At 54.8% G+C, this 22,218-nt stretch overlaps 1 protein-coding gene across 3 annotated transcripts in view; it reads right to left on the bottom strand.

Annotated features, from left to right (window-relative positions):
• Positions 1-3,925: 3,925 nt before the first annotated feature.
• Positions 3,926-22,218, bottom strand: part of SGPP2 (sphingosine-1-phosphate phosphatase 2) — a 104,684-nt gene continuing 86,391 nt past the window's right edge. For all 3 annotated transcript variants that reach the window (XM_041737152.1, XM_041737153.1, XM_041737154.1), the window contains one exon: positions 3,926-7,126. In XM_041737152.1, the coding sequence (XP_041593086.1) occupies positions 6,521-7,126 (606 nt within the window). In that variant the 3' untranslated portion in view covers positions 3,926-6,520. The remainder of the gene's footprint in view (positions 7,127-22,218) is intronic.

Below are 22,218 nucleotides of genomic sequence, written 5' to 3'. Positions count from 1 at the left end.
AGGCTGGCATATACCTCATGAAGTTCAGCGCAGCAGGAGCCCCCGGATGATCCGTGAGCGGCCCCCTGGGGCCCGAAGCCAACGTGAGGAAAGCAGCCCCTCCCTGGATAAAGGTAGAGCAACCAGGTGGCCAGCCTGTGACAAAGAAGTGGGGCCCCCAGGTGCTCAAGTTGACCCAAAGTGACTGTCGCTTGCACTACTGCCTGCTTGGCTCCCCACTACCCCACTCTCTGCTCTGACCTCCTAGTAAAGGGATTAGGAAGGGATGGGTGTAGACACTGCAGCTCCAGCCGGGGTTCAACAGGCGGCTCCAGCGACACGACTTGCTGCCTTGCGTCGGCCTGAAGCCCTGTGTGAATTTTCACGCGGCGTGGGAACAGTGTGCCCGGGGCCTCCATTCAAGTCTCACTCACCCATAGGGTTTGGCCTGGATCAGGTAGGGATCATGTCCCTACTTAAGGAACCTGATGTGGTCCTACCTTAAAGGCCCTGAACGCCCCCCTGCCCCACGCACACCCCGGCGGTAGGAGGCACATGCAGCGGGGCCTGCGCGGCGTTGAGACGTGAGGCCTTCTCACCGTGCAGGGCAAATCGTCCTTGGGATGGACACGCAAAGCCTCGCGTGTGATTCCAAGCCCGGGGACGGAAGCCATCTCCCGCATCCTGCAAGTCACGACTTCCTGTCACGAGTCCGAAAATACATGTCTAGGACAAACCAGCCACCGGCTCGGGCCAGCAGGAGAGTGGTGGTCGGGGCACAGGCCCCGCAGACACCCACGCAGGCCAACACACAGCAGGGGCGCCGCAGGCAGGCCACGTCAGCACGGCTGGTGCGCATGGGGCCCCAGGGCGGCAGTGAGCCCCATGGAAGGGCACCTGCTAGGACATGCTGGGCGCCTACTGGGGTCCTGCTGGGCACCTTTTGGGACCTGCTGGGTGCCTACTGGGACCTGCTACGACCTGCTGGGTGCCTGCTGGCTGGGACCTGCTGGGACCTGCTAGGACCTGCTGGCTGCCTGCTGGCTGGGACCTGTTGGGACCTGCTGGGTACCTGTTGGGACCTGCTGGGCGCCTGCTGGGACCTGCTAGGACCTGCTGGGCAGCTGCTGGGACCTGCTGGGCACCTGTTGGGACCTGCTGGGACCTGCTGGGCACCTGCTAGGCACGCAGTGTGCAGGGAAGGGCGGCCCCACAGACAGATGCCTCTGGGAGGGGCCGCGGGCCACCCGCCTGCGCTCACGAGGCCTCCCACGTCCACGCGGACCCAAAGGAGGCGGCCGGCAGCGCCCACCCGGGGCCAGTCGAGCTGGGGACTCCGACGGCCGGGGCGCCCTCACCCAACCCCGGACCGTGTGCTGCGCTACTTCCGCCCGACGAAGCCGAGGGACACGAGCGCAGGGACTGTCCCCAGGGAATGGGCTGCGGCCCGGCCCGGGCTGAGCTGCTGAGTAGTTGTCGCAGCACCGACCGCCGCGGCCAGCAGCGGATAGTTGGCAGCAAGGGTGACCGCGCGTCGCCAGGCGGCCGGAAGCGGGGAAGCCCGGTGACCATGAGGACGGGGGGAAGGAATCAGAAAGTGACAGGGGCGGCCCGGGTGGCTCGGCGGCTTAGGGCCACCTTCAGCCCAGGTCGTGACCCCGGGGTCCCGGGATCGAGTCCCACGTCGGGCTCCTGCAGGAGCCTGCTCCTCCCTCTGCCTGTGTCCCTGCCTCTCCGTGTGTCTCTCATGAATAAGTAGATAAAATGTCTAAAAAAAAAAGCGAGAAAGATGAGGGATGATAAACGAATAGGGAGGACGTCCGGTAACCGTGTCCCATCTGCCCGACAGGCTGGAGGAAGGACAAATCGGGGCTGGAAGACCGACACCTGCGCGTCCGGCCGCGAAACCTAGGACAGGAATACGGCGGGGAAAGGGCACTCGCGCCCGCGGCCACAGCAGGGCGGACTCCGTGAGAAGCGGACCCTAAGCTGGGGTCCCCCCAACCCCAAAAAAGAGTTTTCCAGCCAAGGAACGTCACCGGCACCCACTTAAAACGGCCCCGGGGGCTGTGGAGGCTCGTGTTGTCCGGAGGTGCTGCCCCGGGGGCCTGCCCGAGACCCAGGCCGAGGCGGCTGCGGCGCGGCCGGAACTGCTGGCGGCGCCCGCGCTCCTCTAGTCCGTCTGTCAGGCCGGTGGACGGACGTGGACAGGAGGGAGGACGTGGGCTCCGAGCTTCCCCGCCCTGCGGCTGCGGCCAGCGGAGCCCCGCGTCCGTCCACGGTCCCGGCCGCTCCTTCCGTCTCGCGGGCACCCGGGAGGGCAGCCTGGGCCCAGGTGCGGCCGCAGCCTCCCCGCAGAGCCTCTGCTCCCAGGACAGAACGGGGCTGCGGTCAGCGAGGCCACCTGTAGACGGCAAAGCCCTGGGCGCACTCGAAATTCAAGTCTGAAAAAATAAATCAAAACAGGCCGCTTCCAGGCAAACGGCCGCCCCCCACGGTCCCGCGCCTGGGTGCGGTCAGCGCCTTGTGAGGCCGCCGGCGGCTCCTCGGTGGGCGCGCACCCTGCGGCGGGGACCTGCCTGGCCGCGGGGACCTGCCTCGCCGTGGGGACCCGCCTGGCTGCGGGGACCTGCCTGGCCGCGGGGACCTGCCTGGCCGTGGGGACCTGCCTGGCTGCGGGGACTTGCTTGGCCGTGGGGACCCGCCTGACTGCGGGGACCTGCCTGGCCGCGGGGACCTGCCTCGCCGTGGGGACCTGCCTGGCCGCGGGGACCTGCCTGGCTGCGGGGACCCGCCTGGCTGCGGGGACCTGCCTGGCCGTGGGGACCTGCCTGGCCGCGGGGACCTGCCTGGCCGTGGGGACCCACCTGACTGCGGGGACCTGACTGTGGGGACCTGCCTGGCTACAGGGACCTGGCCGCGGTGACCGAGGACGGCCCAAGGCTCCCTGGGACGCCGCCGCTGGGTGGGGGGGGCCACACCAGGGTGGCTGAGGGAGGGCGCCCACGGCCGGCTCCTTGGGATCCAAACGGGTCGGCACAGGGCACTTGGACGTCGCCTCTGGATGTCGCCGTCTCTGGAATGGCGCCACAGGGATGGCCGGGGAGGGACTGAGGGGCTTTCTCAGCCTCCCCCCACTACCCCGTCCTCGTGGCTCGGTTCTGCGTGTCCAAGGCGCCCTTGCTCGCCCTCTGTCCCGCCCCCGCCACCACTGTCACTGCTACACCGTCACCAGCCCGGTTCGGTCTGGTTCTCCCTAGAAGAGCTGCAGGTGTTGGGGGCCTCTCCGGCCAGCCACGCATCCCCACGCAGGACCCCGGTACCTCCCTGCCCGCACCTCCCCGTGCACCCCACGGAGCCACAGGGCTGGAGCCTCCACTCAGTGGCCGCAGCCTCAGCGTCCCGGAGCCTCCTGCGTCCTGGGGGCTCCCTGTGCCCCCCGTGCCCCCCGTGCCCCCCGTGCCCGCCTCGCAGGTAATCAAAGCGTCAGTGGGTCGGAGCCTCGGCCTTGCCTCTGTTATCTCAGGCAGCAAAGGGGGTGCGGGCAGTCGGCGGGGACGGGGTCACGGGGTCACGCTCCCAGGACTCCGTGCACCCACTGACCAGAACCTTCTCGTCACCTCGACCCGCAGCGCCCATCACACTTACCCAACGGGACACGCTGCCGTGTGTCCATGGTGAGAGGATTCCTTCCAGCATCAAGGGGTCACAGGGGGCACCCGCCCCACTTGCTGCGTGTCACACGAGGGCCGCCCGACGCTCAGCAGCACCGCGTGTGGGAGCAGGACACCAACGGGATCACAGCGCCTGTCCTTTCATTTCGCTGCCTCTTCTCAACTCAGGTCCCCGTGAACCCTGAAGGGGGGCAGCTGGGGGGCTGGGGGGCGGGGGGATGATCCAGGGGAGCACAGCACTGGATTGTGAAACATTTAATAAGAAGTCCTAATCAAACCAAAAAAAAAATGATTTTATTTTAAAAAGAATGAATTTACATACAGTACATGAGCAAGACAGCCGAAGGCTCCCAAAATAGAAACCCGGAGCACACGGCCCGAAACAGCACATGCTTTGGTTACACTCGGGAAGCACGAGTCGCCCACTGCGGGGAGAAGATGCCGTGTCACCCGGCGACCAGCAGGCATGTTGGTACAGGGATTCCGGGCACCGCCACCCAGGGGTTTCAGCTCAGGGTCCCCTCTGTGTGTCCTTCTGCACCTGCTGTGGCGCTGCAGGTCGGGGGCAAAACCAGCGTGGGGGCCGGCCGGTTAGAAGGCTGCTGGGGCAGGCAGGCCCCGGGGTGCTGGGAGCAGGAATATTCCAGACCTGGCGCCTTCTGGTGGGCTCCTGGAGGCGCCCGTCATCCGAGGGCGTTGGGGTCACGGCTTGCACACGCAGGCTTGGCCAGGCCGCGGGCCCTACACCATGCTGGACGCACCGCGGGGAGCTTGGCTTGCAGATTCATCTCCCGGGCTGCACAGGGGCTGCACAGGGGCTGCACAGGGGCTGCACAGGGGCCGCACTGGGGCCGCACTGGGGCTGCACTGGGGCCGCACTGGGGCCGCACTGGGGCTCCGTCCAGGCTGCGGCTGCACCGGCAGGGGGCAGTCTCTCCCAGGGAGAGAAACCCTAATGGCCCCAAGGCAGCGGCGGGCGGGCGGCCTAGGCCTCCGTGTGGAAGGCACAGGCCTGGGGTGGGGCCTGCGGCGTGGGAGGTGCGTGCAGGGCCGCCTCGCTCCAGGCCACAGAGACTAAAATCGTCCTCACGACGGACACCTCTCCTTTCTCCAGGTGCAAACAGCACATTTCTTTAAAAAGTGACCAACCACGACAGCATGATTCCCGCGCTAAGGCCAATGTCCTCAGTCCACCCCTGCGAGGTCCGTGTAATTGCAGCCTTAACTGCATTCACATAAAGACGATACCACAGCCGATGGCTGTCCCGTCGTGGGGACTTAAAGGACAGCATTAAAAATCACACACGCGTTTGCAGGAACCGCCACGGCCCGCTGCTTGGCAGCTACAGCCCCTCCTCTCAAGATTCAGGCGGGAGACCCCATCCTTTCGCCCATTGGCCTCAGAAAAATCAACGGAGATCATTCTTGTGGGAATATCAGGGCTGCCGGGAAGGGGCCTCACCCTCCGCTGGGGTGGGGGAGTGGGGGTGGGGGGTTGGGAGGGCTGGGGGCGGCCCAGGGCAGGGGCGCCTCTAGGTTGGGCTCCTCGGTCCCTCCCTCGTGGTGCACTAGCAGCCGAAGCCGGGGGACGGATTTGAGGGAGAAGCAGAGCATCTTTCTAGACGTCGTTCTCTGTTGACGGGGGCACGAAGCCGCGCATCATCCCAGCACAAAGGTTGGGGAACATATTTGAAATCAGAACAAGTGGGGTTTTCAGTTTTCACCCCGGAGGCAGAAGCAGGAGCCTGTTGTCCCAGGCGGGCATGAAGTCTGAGCGAGGAGACCACAGGCCTCCTGACGTCTGCGCTTTTGCTCACGGTTCAGAAAGTTCTGGAGGCTTCCTCCTTAGGGTTAAGGACTGAAGAGGCGCCGGCAGAGGGAACCTGTGGATGTTCGCAGGTCAGGTGGCCTTCCTAGGCCCCAGGAGGGCTCCCCTGGCTTGAGGCCTGGGTGTTAGGTCAGCTGGACACCTGGGCGCCGTTCTTGCATTCATTACCCTCAAGATTGCCCAGAGATGAGGGTGAGGGGGATGGAAGGGAGCCCCTGATCCTGTGCAGGAAAGAGCTGAGGAATGGAGGGTGATGTCCGGGAGGCCTGTCCCCCCATCAGGCCGCAGGAGGGATCCAGTTCATCGGGTCTGCGGATCTGCCCTCGCAGGGTTTACGCGGGACCATGAAACCCCAGGTGGGTCCTGGGCTGGTCTCGGTCCCCAGAAGTGGGAGAGCGCAGGACACTCGGAGGAGCCCTGATGGGGAGAGGTGGGCCGGCCAGTGGGCTCCGTGGGTGAGGAGGGTCCCCACGCCACCTGGGGTTCTGCAAAACCCACCTGTGAATGTGGGGGGGGTAGATGCGCACACCCCCGGGGCCAGGGCTCAGCAGGGTGCGGGCTCCTGCCCCGGGGGTACATCCTGCTGCCACCCAGGGGCACAGTCTAGTGACCTCAGGACCAAAAAGCGCCCCCCACCCCCGCCAACCGAAGGATGCAGTTTTATACGCTGCGGCCCCTTCTCCGGAGCCAAGTGGCCAGTCTGGACAGGAGGCCCCGCCATGCGCAAGGTGAGCCTGACCTCCAGCCCCTGCGATCAGCCTGTCGCCCCGGTCTCCCGGGCCAGGCCGCGTTCCCGCTGCCCAAGCTCACGGGGTCAGGCCCACTTCCCGCCGCAGGATGCACCCACGCCGGCAGCCCGGCCACGGGCCTTCCTCTCACCGCAGCAGCGCTTACCGCAGGGGCCAGCGGAACACGCGTGGGGCCTAAGGACTTTTTTTTTTTTTTTAAGGAAAAACACATGTGGACGCGACTCGCCCACCGCACTGTGCTCCGGTTTGCTCCCCGGTCCGGTGGGCCGGCCTCCAGGTGGGGGTGAGGGTCAGGGCAACCCCAGAAACCTGTGCAGCATGGGCACGAAGGTGGTGGCGCAGATGCCCACGGACGCGTAGGTGACGAACTTGTAAGGCACCTCGATCTCCAGCCTCCGCCGGGCCTCCTTGTCCCGCGGGACCACCCGGAACCACGAGCACAGCACCTGCAGCGACAGCGCCTGGACCAGCCGGCGCACGGCGAGGACCAGCGCGATGCCCACCGCGAACTTGGTGAGGCTCAGCGCCAGCCCCGCGGCCGCGGCCGAGAGCCAGAGCGAGAGCGAGAGCGGGGGCGGGAGCGGCGGGAGGCCCGGGGGGCCCGGGGGGCGCGGCGGGGGCGCGGGGGCCGGGGCGGGGGCGGCCGCCAGCTGGAAGAAGTGGTTGATCCAGGAGCCGATGGTGACGCCCGCGCCCGCGGCCAGGATGGTGGTGGTGTCGGCGCGGGTCGGGCTGTAGAAGTCGGGCGCCGGGTAGTGGTAGCACAGCAGGAAGGGCACCACGGCGGCGCACACGGGGAGCACCGGGCTGGCCGAGTCCAGGCGGTCGATGAGGCTCCAGGCCGGGTAGGTGAGCACCAGCAGCACCGCCGTCACCGCGATGCCGCCCAGCACGTCCTGCGGGGGAGACCAGGGCTGAGCCGGCGCTGGGCGCGCCTGACACTGACACTGACACCATCTCCCAACACCCACGTGGAAGGGTTGTGTCTCCTCTTCTCCCTTCCGACCCCAGGTGAGCGGGTGTCGCAGGTGAGCCCGGCCGTGACCTCCACAGGGCCTGGGGGGCCTGGTGACCGGTGGTGGGGACCGAGCGTAAGTGGCCCTGCACGTTTTGAAGGACCACGCATCTAGGGAAAGGAGGAGACCCAGGGCCGATGAGGCCGCGTAGCCAACACCCCAACAGGCCTGTACCCGGTGGGCAGCCCCACCCACGTGCCGTCTGAGCGCTGAAGGAGCCAGGGGGACAAGAGTCATTTTGCCTCAATTTCTACAACCCGGGGCTGCTCTGAAACCCCCGGGCAGAGGGCCCGGCAAGGCGCAGAGGCCTGTCCCCTGTGGTGTCCGGAGCCTCGGCTGCTTCCTGCGGGAACCGCCGGGTTCCCAGGGACAGAGTCTGGGGACCCCGACAAGCAGGGATCGAAGGGCAAGGGCAAGGCCCACCGGCCCTCAAGCCGCTGGGGCAGGCACTGCGGGTGGGGGGTGGCTGCAGGCCCGGAGCACCCAAGCACCCAGCCTGGCCAAGGGAGCGGGGGCCCAGCCAGGCTGTCCCAACACCTACGGTCCGGCAGCAGGAGGCACCAGGGGGCTCAGGCAGGTCCAAGAACAGGTGCCAGATTCCCCCCCCCAAGTCCAGAGGTGGTTACAGGGTGGGGCCAGGAGGCAGCTCTGCAGGAGGGTGGGGGCCAGGCTCCATCCCTAGGTGTTGGGGAGATTCACGTGTTCTCCATGCGCTGTTGGGGGCACCCCAGCCCCCCGCCTGGAAGCTCACAGCCAGCCCTGCCCGCAGCCCATAACCCGGGCCCCTTCGACACACGATCCTGCTCCCGCTGTCACCACCCAGGGCTCTGACCTTCGAGTCACCGCGCCAGGGTGCCACGGTGCCACCGCGTCAGGGACTGCCGTCCTGAGCGCGGCTTCAGTAGCACTTTCTCCAACTTTCCCGCGCGGGTGCGTTGGAACCCCGGGGACCGGGGCGGCCTGGGCGCCTGCGTCTAACACCCCACGAGTCACCGAGGTAGCAGAAGCCTAGATACAAACCCCGAGGGCCGACAGCCTGCAGATTGCGAGCAGAGTCCAGTGCGATAAGGGTTTGATGAGCCTACGGTTCTGGGGGGCTCCCCCCACCCTCCCCGTTGAACTCGGCCGTCGCGGTCACACGGCCACCTGCTCCCCGCAAACCTGCCCGGTGCGATGCGGCAACCCGGGGTTCGCATTCCTTTCGTGTACGTCCCTTGGACCGTCTCTCAAGATCCTATCGGTTCATCCGAGGCTCAGCTCAAAAGCTATTTCCTTTCCAAAATAGCTTCGCGCATCACCGCACTTGGGGCTAACCTCTCCCTGAACCCAGCGGGAAGGTCCTTGCTTCCCACCGCTCGCGGAGCCCTTCCCTTACGTTGCCTTTGTCCCGTGGCCGCGTGCTTTCCCCCGGGGCCCGCCAAGGCCGTGATGGGCCGCCCGAGTACCCCGCACCCTGGCACACGTCACAGTAGAGCCTCCGTGGACCCTGGCACACGTCACAGTAGAGCCTCCGTGGACCCTGGCACATGGCACAGTAGAGCCTCCGTGGAGCAGATGCTCGGTTCGCAGTGACGGGGACAAGTGAATGCCTTTCTCTTACCCTGACGATCCGTAAGAGTTGAGACCCGTTGTCTCCAGACAGAAAAGACAAGTTGCCTGCCTTCCTTCCTTCCTTCCTTCCTTCCTTCCTTCCTTCGGTCTTTTTTGTAACTACGGTCACCGATCCCCAGACATCTGGTGGGAACAGTCTCCAGGGCACCAGGAGGCCACACTCCTTGGGTCCGCGGCCCTAGCCTTTGCGGCAAGAGGAACCCTAGCCACGTGCTTCTGGCATAGTTTCGTTCCTACTGGCCACACATTGGATTTTCTGCCATAAAAGGTGATCTTGTAATAAAGACATTTATTGTTTTTAAGATTTTATTTATTTATTAGAGACACAGAGGGGGGGGGGCAGAGACACAGGCAGAGGGAGAAGCAGGCTCCATGCAGGGAGCCCGACGTGGGACTCGATCCCAGGTCTCCAGGATCAGGCCCTGGGCTGAAGGCGGCGCCAAACCGCTGAGCCACCCGGGCTGCCTTAATAAAGACATTTAGGTATTTTTTATAAGGAAACTACTTGAACCATCTCCAGTGAGCTTTCCTATTTGGGGCTCTACATTTCTAGTAAGAAAAGTATCCAAAGCAGCTTCTAAAAATAAGGATGATAATGCTTAAAAACTCAAGAACATGGGATCCCTGGGTGGCGCGGCGGTTTAGCGCCTGCCTTTGGCCCAGGGCGCGATCCTGGAGACCCGGGATCGAATCCCACATTGGGCTCCCGGTGCATGGAGCCTGCTTCTCCCTCTGCCTATGTCTCTGCCTCTCTCTCTCTCTCTCTGTGACTATCATAAATAAATAAAAAATAAAATAAAATAAAAAACTCAAGAACAGCTTTTTATATTAATTTTTTCAAGCTACTGAATTCAGAGAAATGACAGAAACTGACAAGAATCTCCATCTCAGAACAGCGTCTGCTGATTTGATTCTGGCAAATTCCGAATGAGGAGGTGATTTTTCTCTGGAACCTCTACCGTCCGGCACAGTACTCAGGGCCGGAGAGAAAACAGTTCCCAGGCCCCTGGGAGGGCTGGACGGGCTGCGGGCAGAGGTCAGTGCAGAGGGCGTGAGGGCAGAGGTGGGGAGTCGGCAGCCAGGCCTGCGACAATGCTGTTCCGAGCAGGTGCACGTCACGGGAGGGGCAGAGGGGACAGAGGGAAAGCCTGTGCGGTGGACAGGGAGATGTGAACGGCACGGGGGACCAGGTAAACAGAATGGTGCCAAAAGCATGGTAGGGAAAGACACGAGGATGAAAATGATAGACTGGATGTTCCTTACTTGGGGGGGGGCGGTTAAAACTCCTTTCTATGAATATAGACTATGAAGTATACAGAATATACAAAATATTCACCACTTTGACCCAATTATTCCACTCTTAGGTGTTTATTCTTTAAAAACAAAACAAAACAAAACAAAAACCAAAGAAAATAATCAAGCTGCTCACAGATTTATGTATAGGGAAGATTCTTGTTGGGTTAGCTCAATTCATACCAATTAAGCCCAGAAACTAACACATGCTCCACTAGAGAACAATCCAAAAACACAAACAAGCAAAAAATAGCACAAGGGTCACGCATCATAAGAAGAATCTGGGAAGATATAAATCAAGCGTTCTATAATAGGATAAAAATATGTACTAATTTGGAATGAACATTTTACATTTGAGAAGATGCATTTCTGGAGCCTTATTTTCTGTGGTTTCAAAGTGACCATAAGTGGGAGATAATATCAAGCAGAATACAAACTTGGCACAGAGGATGCTCCTGGTTCTATGTAAATATGTACTTGCATGCATGGGCGAAATAGCAGAAGGAAATAAACAAATATTAAAAGTAGGGTTTTTTTTCCCTATTTGTATATTACAGATGATTACTATCTTCACCATGCCTTGCAATATTTTATAGATTTTCTAGCCCCAACACCCGTTATTTTATTATAATAGAAATATAATCCTGGTGAAGGAATCAGGATGTTAAAATCAGAATGTTTCAAAATAGACGAACACAGAAACAATGAACTGATGCTTATAGATGCTTATATCATGCCAAGGAAGGAAACACCCCCAAGCATCTAGATGATAGCCAACCTACCATTTCTCCAAGACCTAACCAACATTTAAAGAATTTTTTTTATTTTTTTATTTATTTATGATAGTCACAGAATGAGAGAGAGAGAGAGGCAGAGACATAGGCAGAGGGAGAAGCAGGCTCCATGCCAGGAGCCCGACGTGGGATTCGATCCCGGGTCTCCAGTATCGCGCCCTGGGCCAAAGGCAGGCGCCACACCGCTGCGCCACCCAGGGATCCCCCCTAACCAACATTTAAAATAAAGGTACCACTGCCAGGGCTAGCCTACTTACCAAGTGCGCTATTTGAGACATAATGAACCTAAAGGTTCATTCAATTTACCATTCCTGGGTTTAAACAAAAAGCTTTTAAATTATTTGGGGAAAAAAAAAATTACATGAGACTGACATTTTCCAAAGTCGAAATGCAAACAGATGATTCTTGTGCCTATCGTCATCTTCAGTTATAAACTTAGTATTTAGATAAAAGCTTGAGCTTTATTATGTCTTGTTCCCGAAAACAAAACTATAAGACTGGCCATCTGGATTGTCCAGGAAAGATCGCTAACCAAAGAGCCCAACTATCAGCACGAAGTTCAGTGTCGAGAGAAACACATTAAAGTAACGTTTCTATTCTTAGCCAAACAGAAGCGCTCCTCCTGGGGAACTCTCCAGAAATTGCAGCCGCAGGCCCCAACCCTGAGAACCGCCGGCTTTGTGAATTCTGACCCTACATCCCATTCCCATATGCAGCTTTTCTGCGACAAATTCACATTCGATCTCCAAACATCTTCCCCGAGGAATGCTATTGAGGGGACGGCACAACCCAAGGTCAGCTAGCTAGAAAGAAGGGGGGGCGCCCAAACCATTCATTCAATTGTTAGGAAAGAATGCATTCAGATCTCGGAACTATTTATGCTGAGAGAACTCCAAGATTCTGGCATCTTCCCCTCCGCCAGGTCCCCCGCTGAGAGTGTGAAGGGCCCTCTCTGCCCTTGGCTGCCTTCACGGAGCGAGCTGAAGCCAGGAGCAGAGTAAAAGCCAAGACCCGCTTCTTTGTACGCTCAGTGAATGCTCTCAAGGCGAGCAGACCCTGACACTAAAACAAACTGGGGGGGGGGGGGGGGGGGCGCAGAAAAAAAAAAAAAAAGAAAAATCCAAACTCCTACGATCATTCTAGAAGATAACCTTTAGTTATCGATCGATGTTTCCCAGTTAACACACTGAATACGTGCTCGTTCCCATGCTAGCTCACAACTGGTTCCATTTCTGAGAATAATGCAAGTGAGGCTCAGTAGAAGCCAAACGGCAAGAGGCGAGGCTGTTCATGAATATGAATATGAATGATCACAGACAGAAGCCCGCTGGTGTGTGATTAGCATACGCATAGGGGAGGGAGGGCGACTGCAGGAGCTCAAAAAATATTAATTTCCTATTGAAACACACCAGCGTTCACAGGGACCGAGGAAAGGCCGGAGGGTTACCTTGCCACCTGGTGTGAACGTAGCTGGAATCTCCTGCTGTTGGTGGCCCTTTGAGTGGACACGCTGTCGCCGCTGCCCCTCTTCGCAGTGACTGTCGTCTGAGCCACCTGCTATCCGGGCACAAATCTAAGACTAAGGCCATAAAGAGAAAGCTTTGAAAAGGACTTTCTGCAAGCTCACTAAGCTTAGGAGTAACTATGGACCTATGCCAGCTTTCACCTCCTGCCATTTTAAAATAAATGCTCACTTTCCAAGGGAGGACACTTAAGGCTTCGTTAGAGATTATGTTCACATTCTTAACCGGGAACGGTTTTCTGGAAGCGTGTCGGGAAACATGGCATAAAACTTGGACATGAGGCCTCAAAAAATACCTCGTTCTAATGTCCCATGGGGGGAAAAGGCCACCCAAGGATGACAGAAGGGACAACGCTCTGTTCACTGTTCACTCCCGACGAGAGGTCTCAGACTTCATAACGTGACAGGCTAGTTGAGATTTTTGTTTGGCAGAGACAAATAATTTCTGTCCAGCAGAAATGGTAAGTCCAGGGTTTACAGTTTGTTGCCCTATAGGACAGTAACGGATTTTGTCTATAACCCAACAGTCTCGAGGTGATAGTTCTTGGGGCACCCGGGTGGCTCAGCAGTTGAGCATCTGCCTTCAGCTCCGGCGGTGACCCCAGGGTCCTGGGATCGAGTCTCACCTCAGGCCCCCTGCATGGAGCCTGCTTCTCCCTCTGCCTGTGTCTCTGCCTCTCTCTCTGTCTCTGTCTCTCATGAATAAACAAATAAAATCTTTTATTAAAAAATGGCATTGGTTTGCTAAACAAGTAAAAAAAAAACCCAGTGTTGTCACTTAATGTGATGCTATAATAAGATACTATTGCATGTGTTTTACAATATAGATATCGGCTAAATAGATACTGGGGTATATATTTCTAAACTTGAGTCCATGTGCAGCCTGATTTAGGAAATAACCACTTGCTTGTCTTGGCGTCAGAGAATCGAACACGTCCAAACAGATCTTCACGAAGCAGACTAAATTTCCCCACCCATAATCCACATTCATGTGCCCAGTTCTAACTATCCTGAATCACGAGGCTTGGCAGGTCAATAGGATTATGATAGCAGATCAGACAGGCTTCCAGACAGGTTATAACATCATTTTTGACAACTGCTAAGCAGCTTGTAAGACTGACAAGGGTAGGGAAGGGCAATCTGCTAGGAGACACAAAAGGCACTGTCAAACATTTGAGCGATTTTTCTCCGATCTGGGTGGGCAGGGGGGCCTCCGAGCAACAAGAGAACAGAAGCAGGTCGTGCTCGACGTAACAGAACTCAACAGGCCGGGGCAGGTTGCGACGTAACTGCCATCGTCCCCATGTTGGCAGGGATCTTGTACGTAGGCCGTTTTGGCGCTTTTCAAATTGTATCTTGCATTTGAATCTGCTGGGAAGCTACTCAGAGGCGGGTTCTGATTCAGTGGGTCCAGGTGGGGCCTGAGAGTCTGCGTTTGTAACCAGCCCCCAGGGGCCACCCCGTGAACAGCAAGCACCACCTCCCCTCCTCGACCCCCGAGGCCCACGTGGGCTTCCACAGGCACACGGCAGGTCAGAGCTCCTGGACGGCTTCCTTAAAACACGCACAAAAGACTAAAACTTCTGAATTAGGGGGGTACCGTACGTGAAGGTGATGGTACGGCTTTTGAAAGTCCTAAGGGATATCCTGATGTACAAACTCTTGGGTATCAAGAGGTACCAGGGAAAGATCTGAAAATTCTGTCGACCTAGCAACAGGGGTCCTCACGGTTGGAGGAGTAAACTGACCTTGGGAAATGCTGGCTTGAGCCCTCGAGCCCTGGCTCCGCGTGCAAAAACAGAACCTCTGGAGGGCATCGTCTGTGGCCCTTATATCACAGTAGGAACTAGAGATGATGGGAAAATACCAGTCTTGGGGCTCCATTGGTTGTGCGGCTACCTTCAGCCCAGGTCACGATCCCAGGGGCCTGAGATCGAGCTCTGCATTGGGCTCCATGCCCAGCTGGGAGTCTGCTTCTCCGTCTGCCCCTCACCCTCCTCGTGCTCTCTCTCTCTCTCTCATTCTCAAATAAATAAAATCTTAAAAGAAAAAAATATCAGTCTTGCATTGCAGGCTGTCCTAGTGTTGTTGAACATGGCCCTGCAGTGTCCCTGAGGCTGGGCGACCCCAACTATAGGACTGTCACTTCCTTGTCACTAAGTGTGTCCCGGGTAAGAAAAAAGCAAAACCACATCACGTTCTTAAATGGAGATGTGAGAGCCAGGACACACGGAGGCACTAGATGGTGTCCATAGGTGACCCTCTGCTTTCGTAAGCGCCGGGAGAGCTCAGGGTGTCGTACGGAAACCAAACTGTGGTATCAATCTATGCATGTAATCTTATGGAGGGTTCAGGGTGTTTTTTTTTTCTTTTAAAGAATCAAATTATGGCACCCCCAGGAAGACTTGTATACATTTAAAAATATGATACATGGAGTCTTTACTTCCTTTCCCAAGTGAGCTTGCTTTAAGGAACATTCCCACAGACATACATAAACACAGACCTCCGTAGTGTTTTGAGTTCAAAATTAAATCCTGGACTCTGTAGATTTTCAGAGGACAGGATGCAAGGCCTCTCCCTGACTCCTCCCCAGCTCTCCGCTGGGCCCCAGCCTTGTCCGTCAGACCAGCAGCAGGACACACTCTGGCAGGAAGACTCCTTCGCAGGCAGTTTCATGGCTGCAGTGGACACGCAGTCCCTTGGCCCTTTGCGGCCAAACCCTGCAGCTGCTCTCCACAGGCAACGTGGGTCAGCTCGACTCAAAACTCTTCCAGATGAACTTCGCATTTTGAAACAGCACCGCTGGGGCACCCAGGTGGCTCCATTGGTGAAGCATCTACCTTTGACTCAGGTCATGGTGTCAGGGTCCTGGGATCAAGTTCTGCATCAGGCTCCCTGCTCAGCAGAGAGCCTGCTTCTCCCTCTACCTCTGCCCCTCCCCTGGGGCTCATGCTCTCTCTCTCTCTCTCTCTCTCTCTCTCTGTCAAATAAATAAATAAAATCTTTGGCGGGTGGGGGGGGAGTGGTTAAAAAAACATATCACCAGAGAGAAGGGATGGATGGATATTAATTCTGTTGAGAACCTGGTTCCTTTTTTCAATCAAGTTGGGAGGTAGGATTATAGCAATTAAAAGGAACTTTGCTAACCAACAGTTTGCTGATCTGATTGGTTCTCAAACAATAAAAGGACACAAGATATAATAAGCCCTTGGAAACTCATGTATTTGTTTTATTGCCAAAATCCATATTAAGTGTTGCTTCTCAAAAGAAAAAAAAAATGGACAGTGCAGGGGAATGCTACGAAATGCAAGCACCCAGTCAAAGAGGAGTTATTGTTCATGACAGTAATGTCTAAAATCTTCCTTCTGGGAAACCCTCACGTAAATAACAATAGAGTTCAGGTATTTATTAACTCATCCATTCAATAGCCATCATGTGCTTTTATTTTCAACTGGCTATTATGTACCAAGAAATATATGAAGATAGAGGAAGAGTAAAGATAGTGTCTCTGTCCGTTAGCCAAAAATAGCTTTACTGTTTTTTTGTCAAAAAACCCCACGTCAGGTTCACTATTAAAAATGCATCATGGAGCCGTCTGCCATAACCACCCCCTGGTGCATGCAATTTCACAACTAACGGCACTGCACTCTATAAGCTGTTCTATAGAATCCCAATGCTTTTTTTTTTTTCATTGACAATATGTCATCCACACTTTTTCACGATTACAGAACTGCATTACTTTAATGGCTATAGAACATTCCACTCTGTGGATACACTATACTTAACTAGATCTGATTGACAGACACTTAGTGTATCCTCGTTGTTTGCTTTTAAATGTATTAATGACATCCTAGAGGGGCAGTATAGAAAGAATGATAATTAAAAACATGGATTCTGAAGTTGGACTGCTTGGTTTTCAACCTCAGTCCAACTGAGAACCTTGGTCAGGTTCCTCGACCTCTGCTTCATGCTTCCTTTGTAAGCCTGGGATAACACTAGCACCTTCCTCGTACGGTTGCTGGAGGTGGTTAACTGCCCTATGAGGTAGTTAATACATGCAAAGCACTTAGACTGGAGCCCAGCAGATGATAAGTACTTGATAAATGCTGGGCGCCTGGGTGGCTCAGGGGTGAAGCATCTGCCTTTGGGGTCCTGGGATCAAGTCCCACATCGGGTTCCCTGCAGGGAGCCCTCTGCCTGTGTCTCTGCCTCTCTCTGTGTGTCTGCCTCTCTCTGTGTGTCTTTCAGAAATAAATAAATAAAATCTTTTAAAAAAATGTTTGCTGTTGTTTTCACCTTTATACTTGTGCAATTATATGCTTTAGAGCAAACTCCTAGAATTGGGCTTGAAGCCCGGAAGACTAAGAATGCACATTTTAGGCATCCATCTCTTCTGTAAAATGCCCTCCAAAAAGCCTATCCAGATGGATTATCCATATTTTTAAAGACAGTCATCCTTGTTTGGCAGACATGAACTCTGGAAACTTACTGTTATGTGACCAAACTGGTTACACCGACTCAGTGCACACTGTGGACAAGTGGAAGTGGCAAGATTCCAGTTCAGGGACACTGAAGGAAAGGACACAAAGAATTCTATACCTAGCAAAAATATCCTCCAAAAAAATGAAAGTGAGACAAAGCCATTTCCAAAACCCCCCTAAAAACTGGAAGAATTCATTACCAGCATAACCGTGCTAAAAGAAACACTAAAATAGACTAATTTAGGCAGAAAGAAAGAGATGCCACCTGGACGAACAGAACTGTAGGAAGGAATGAAGAACAATGGAAAGGATAAATATGTGGATAAACCTAGATGTATGTTCCCTATAAAACAATAAAAATAAGTTCTTGTGGGCTTTAAATTATAGGGAGAACTGAATTTCATTTAATGACTCACTACCAGGGAGTGGTAAAGGTACTAATTTGCAGTTGACTCTCATAAATCAAGGATGCATGTTGTAATCTCTTGGGTAACCACTAAAAGAACTGGAAAGACTTTCACCACCTGACATCAAGACTTATTGCAAAGCTACAGCAAAGGAGGAAGTGATATGGCCACGAAGATAACTGCCACCAGAGAGGAGGGTGTGTGTGTGTGTGTGTGTGTGTGTGTGTGAATAGTATAAACAGTCCCTTGATTTACGACAAAATTGATGCTTCACTAAATGGAAAAAGGACAATCCTTATGAGTGGCACTGAGCATATTGGGTATTCGGGTATTCCTATAAAGCAAAGATGAATCAAACATCAATTCCAAGTAGACCCGTGGATCTAAATAACAAAAGCAAATCAATAAATCTTTTCAAACATTAGAGAATATCTTCATGACTGTGGCGTGGGCAAAAGTATCTTAAGGTTGATGTTCAAATCAAGAACTTCTCTTTACCTAAAGACACCACCAGTAGAGCAAACAGGAAGCCACGGATGGGAAAAGCAATTTGCAACACTGTATATAGACCTGACTGGCGACTCACCAATAGAGATGAGCAACCCAGGAAAAAAGAAAAGGTCAGAAGACAAATAGGCACCCCGCAAAAGAGGATACATAAATGGCCAATAAATGTATGAAAAGTGGCTGTCATTATTCATCAGGGAAATCAAAATAAAAGCACAATGAGCTACTATTACACACCCACTGGCACAACTACAATTCAGATGGCTGACATGGCAGGGGGCAGAGAGGCGGAGAACTGAAGATCTCAGACACCACCGGTGGGAGCGGGAATCGGCCTAAGTGATCTTCAGAGGATACAACCGCGTATCCCAAGGCCAAGCTTACCTTATGACCTGGCATTTTTACTCCTACATTCACACTCAATAGTCAAGTGTATATTTGCTTTAAAAGCCATGTAAAAGGAAGCTCAGAGTAGCATCGTTTACCGTAGCCTCCAACCGGAAGCAATCCGGGGGATCCACCAGTGGCGGAAGAGATAACGTGTGATGTAGTCGTAGGTTCTGCTACTACCCAACAATAAACATGAATGAACTAAGCTAAAATGGGTGACGATCATGAACAAAACAGTCATGAAAGAAGCCCAGTGCAGAAGAATGGCTGGTATATAACTCCATTTATGGGGAGTTCCGCTAGGAAATGGGGTCAGAGATCTGGGAAGCAGGTATCTTGAGGGGTGCAGTGTAGAGGGCATGGGGGGCACTTCTAAGGTACTGGTAATGCTACAGGCACCATGACCTGGGTGGTAGTTACTACAGGTACCATGACCTGGGTGCCTACTTCTCTCTCCTCATCCTCTAGGTGCCATTACATCCAAGAACCAGGCACTAGGTTCTCCATGAAATTCTCAAGTCCGTCAGGAACTACAGAACCTTCTTCCTCAGCCCGGCTACACCATCATCCTATTTATTAAACGGAGCATGTGAGGCACTGGGCAGCACGTCTTCAGACACCCTCCCTTCTCTCCTAGGAACTGGGCTCTCAAGGAGCCGCAAAGCTCATGCTGCTGCCACTTGCTCCACGGTCCCGTCTGCCACATTCGACTCCCGAGAGTTCAAGAAGCCCGAAATGAGCATCTGTGCCTGCGCGCCATTCACTGCTGCAGTGACACGTCTACTAGATTTTCCGCGAGTTTCCTCTTGCAGGCAAAAGGAAATAATGTTGGACAAATATCAGGTGATAGGAGTCGGCCTGGTGTCCGACAGCAAATGCAATATTCCAGCCAACGGATGAATCTTGTCAAATCCGACTCAGTAAAGCACAAAGAGATGAGAGAGAAAACATCGACTCAGGAACAGATCATAGATGATATCCATGCTACGCACGGGCTACTTACTGCGCGCTTACTGTCGGGCGCTGTGGGGGGACTCGGGGAGTCGGGAGGCCAGGGACAGGAGAGGCCTAGCCTCACGAGCCTCGCAGCCTACAGGATGAGTATCACCAACCACAGGCCCATCACAGCTTGCGCTTCCTGCTGAGAAGGTGACCTGGACACACTCAGATACCCAGGGGGCACCTAAGAGACTTGCAGTGAAGGTCCCTAACTCTACCCAAATAGAAATATTTGTAGGTGAGTTAAAAGAAAGAAAGGTGGGGAAATTCGCGTTCTTGTCTTTCCTGTCGGCAAAACAGTTTCCCCCGGGAGGCCCACTTCTTGGAAACAACCACAAGCAGGGCTTTTCATAGTCTCATTTCTTCATAGAAGAAGAAATGAGACGTGGGACCCTTGAGGGGCTCAGGGGTTGAGCATCTGCCTTCGGCTCAGGGTGTGACCCCGGGTCCTGGGATCGAGTCCCGCATCAGGCTCCCTGCAGAGAGCCTGCTTCTCCCTCTGCCTGTGTCTCTGCCTCTCCCTGTGTGTCTGTCATGCATAAATAAATAAAATTTAAAAAAAAGAAAAAGAAAAAAAATGAGATGAAAAAGGGAAAAAGGATCCCAAAGCCTGATGGAACTCGTCAGCTACCACCCGTTCCCCCCATCCCACGGAACTGGAGACGTGGAGAAGTTAAAGACCTCGCCCCCTCAGCTCCTCGGGAAGTCGGGCCCCCCACACAGGTGCCCCGTGGGAAGCCACCGTCCACCTGCTGCTTCTGTGACCCGGCAAAGTCTCAGCCACGTGAATTGCAGCAGCAGGTCTGAGGATTCCAGCCTCTAGTCACCAGCGCCCGGTTTTCTGGAAGCATCTGTGGCCATTACGGAGGCTGGGCTCAGCCTAGCATCTGTTAATTTGGTCGGTGAGTGTGAGAGGCGGCGATGAGGAGGGTGGGCAGCGGCGGCAGCAACGGGCTCTCTCTGCCCATCAAGCCTTTCCAACATTTTGTGAGCACCACGTTCCCCGTGTTTAAATTCACTTTGCTAAAATACCAGAGGTGACTCTTTTTTCACTCCAGTGCAGAGTCTTAGGTTTTTTGTTTTTTAATACAATTCTACTGTTTAGCCCATCCACAGATGTCAGGGCCAGAAACACACAAAGCAGCAAAAATAAGTCAATCTGGGACCAGCAATTTCCATCAGGGAATCATCCCTGATGATGGCCAGAGAGAGATTTAGTCTGTAGTTTACAACAGGCCCTTAGAGATTCCCTCACTGTGTAAAACGGGGTAGAGGCTCGGGTGAGCAGCGCTGCACTGGGTCCTTGACTTCCAATGTTGTGAGAACCTGGACATGCTCTTGTGTGTCGGGGTGAGGAGGGCCGGAGGCCTAGTGCAAACCCGCTCGGGATCTTTACTCAGACCAGAGAATCTCCCGGGACAACGGCTCCAGGGAACTTTGTGCAAAATGCAACAGAGAGGAGTACCCTGCTTTTTTTTCACTTGATATATTTGAGCAGAACTCTGTGTTATAGAACTTTAAAAAAAAATTGGAGTCTGGGGGCCCCTGGGTGGCTCAGTCGGTTGAGCATCCACCTTCGGCTCAGGTCCTGGGGTCCAGCCCCATGTCGGGGGGTGGGGGGGATCTGCTCCTCCCTCTGCATCTCTCCCTGTTGTGCTGTCTCTCAAATAAATAAATATAATCTTTTTTAAAAAAAATATTATATTTATTTATTCATGATAGACACAGAGAGAGAGAGAGAGAGAGGCAGAGACACAGGCAGAGGGAGAAGCAGGCTCCATGCAGAGAGCCTGATGCGGGATTTGATCCCGGGTCTCCAGGATCATGCCCTGGGCCAAAGGCAGGCACTAAACCACTGAGCCACCCAGGGATCCCAATAAATATAATCTTTAAAAAAAAATCGGAGTCTCTTGAGCTTTTATTCATCTGCGAGTGCTCGTTCTCTCCCTCTCCCCCCTGTTTAGGGCTATGATTCCAGTTTCAGGTTGGCAGCTCCTGAGGTTCACCTCGGACAGCTCACAGCCGGGGGGGGGGGCGCACACCGGGTCCCCGGCCACCTGGCAGTGCCCTCCCGCACCCCAGCTCCCAGCAGCTGCTGCTCTTCTGTCCCCACCAGAGTTCTGCCCTTTCCAGATGTCACAGGAATCAGTCACCCGGGATCCGGCCGCCACGCCTGGCTTCCTCCTGCTGGCCTACTTCCCCCCAGGGGGCAAACGGGCCTCGCGGGGGGGTGGGGGGGGTTGGGGGGGTGGGGTGGGGGGGGGTGGCTGTGGGGTGTCCGGCAGGGGAGATTGGGGACAACTGCTTTAGCAATGAATACTATTTTCGATAAATGCAGTATTTATCAAAAAACAAATTTAACATAATCAATAATTGAATGTTGTTCCAGGTCGCTATTCGTAGTTTATTTTCTTTTAAATATTTTATTTATTTATTCGTGAGAGACACAGAGAGAGGCAGAGACAGAGGCAGAGGGAGAAGCAGGCTCCCTGCGGGGTGCCGGATGCAGGACTCGATCCCAGGACCCCGGGATCACGCCCTGAGCCAAAGGCAGACGCTAAATGGCAGAGCCCCCTGGGCTGCCCTCTGTGGGTAGTTTAATTGGGCGGTGCCTTATTGTGGCACATTTATATTCTTTTTCCTGCTGCACTATTTTTAAAGGACACTACAACCGATATGTGCAATTATTCTTTGGGATAAGTATTTGGAAAAGTCCTGCATCACACATTTTACTGCTTTTGATACATATCACATCGAAAGGTGCCGTCATGAGATTATCCCATGACTCAACTCCTTATTCTCAGTGATGGATTTTATTTTTTGCCAATCTCACAGGCAAAAATTTTTAAATGACATCTCACTTTTACCTGTCTTTCATCCCCTTTTTTTTTTTCTTTTAAAGATTCTATTCATTCATTGAGAGGGTGAGCCTGAGCAGAGGGGAGGGGCAGAGGCAGAGGGAGAAGCA

The sequence above is a fragment of the Vulpes lagopus genome, chromosome 22 (assembly GCF_018345385.1).
Source record: "Vulpes lagopus strain Blue_001 chromosome 22, ASM1834538v1, whole genome shotgun sequence".
Classification (NCBI taxonomy): Eukaryota; Metazoa; Chordata; class Mammalia; order Carnivora; family Canidae; genus Vulpes; species Vulpes lagopus.
This window is presented reverse-complemented; position numbering and strand designations above follow the sequence as displayed.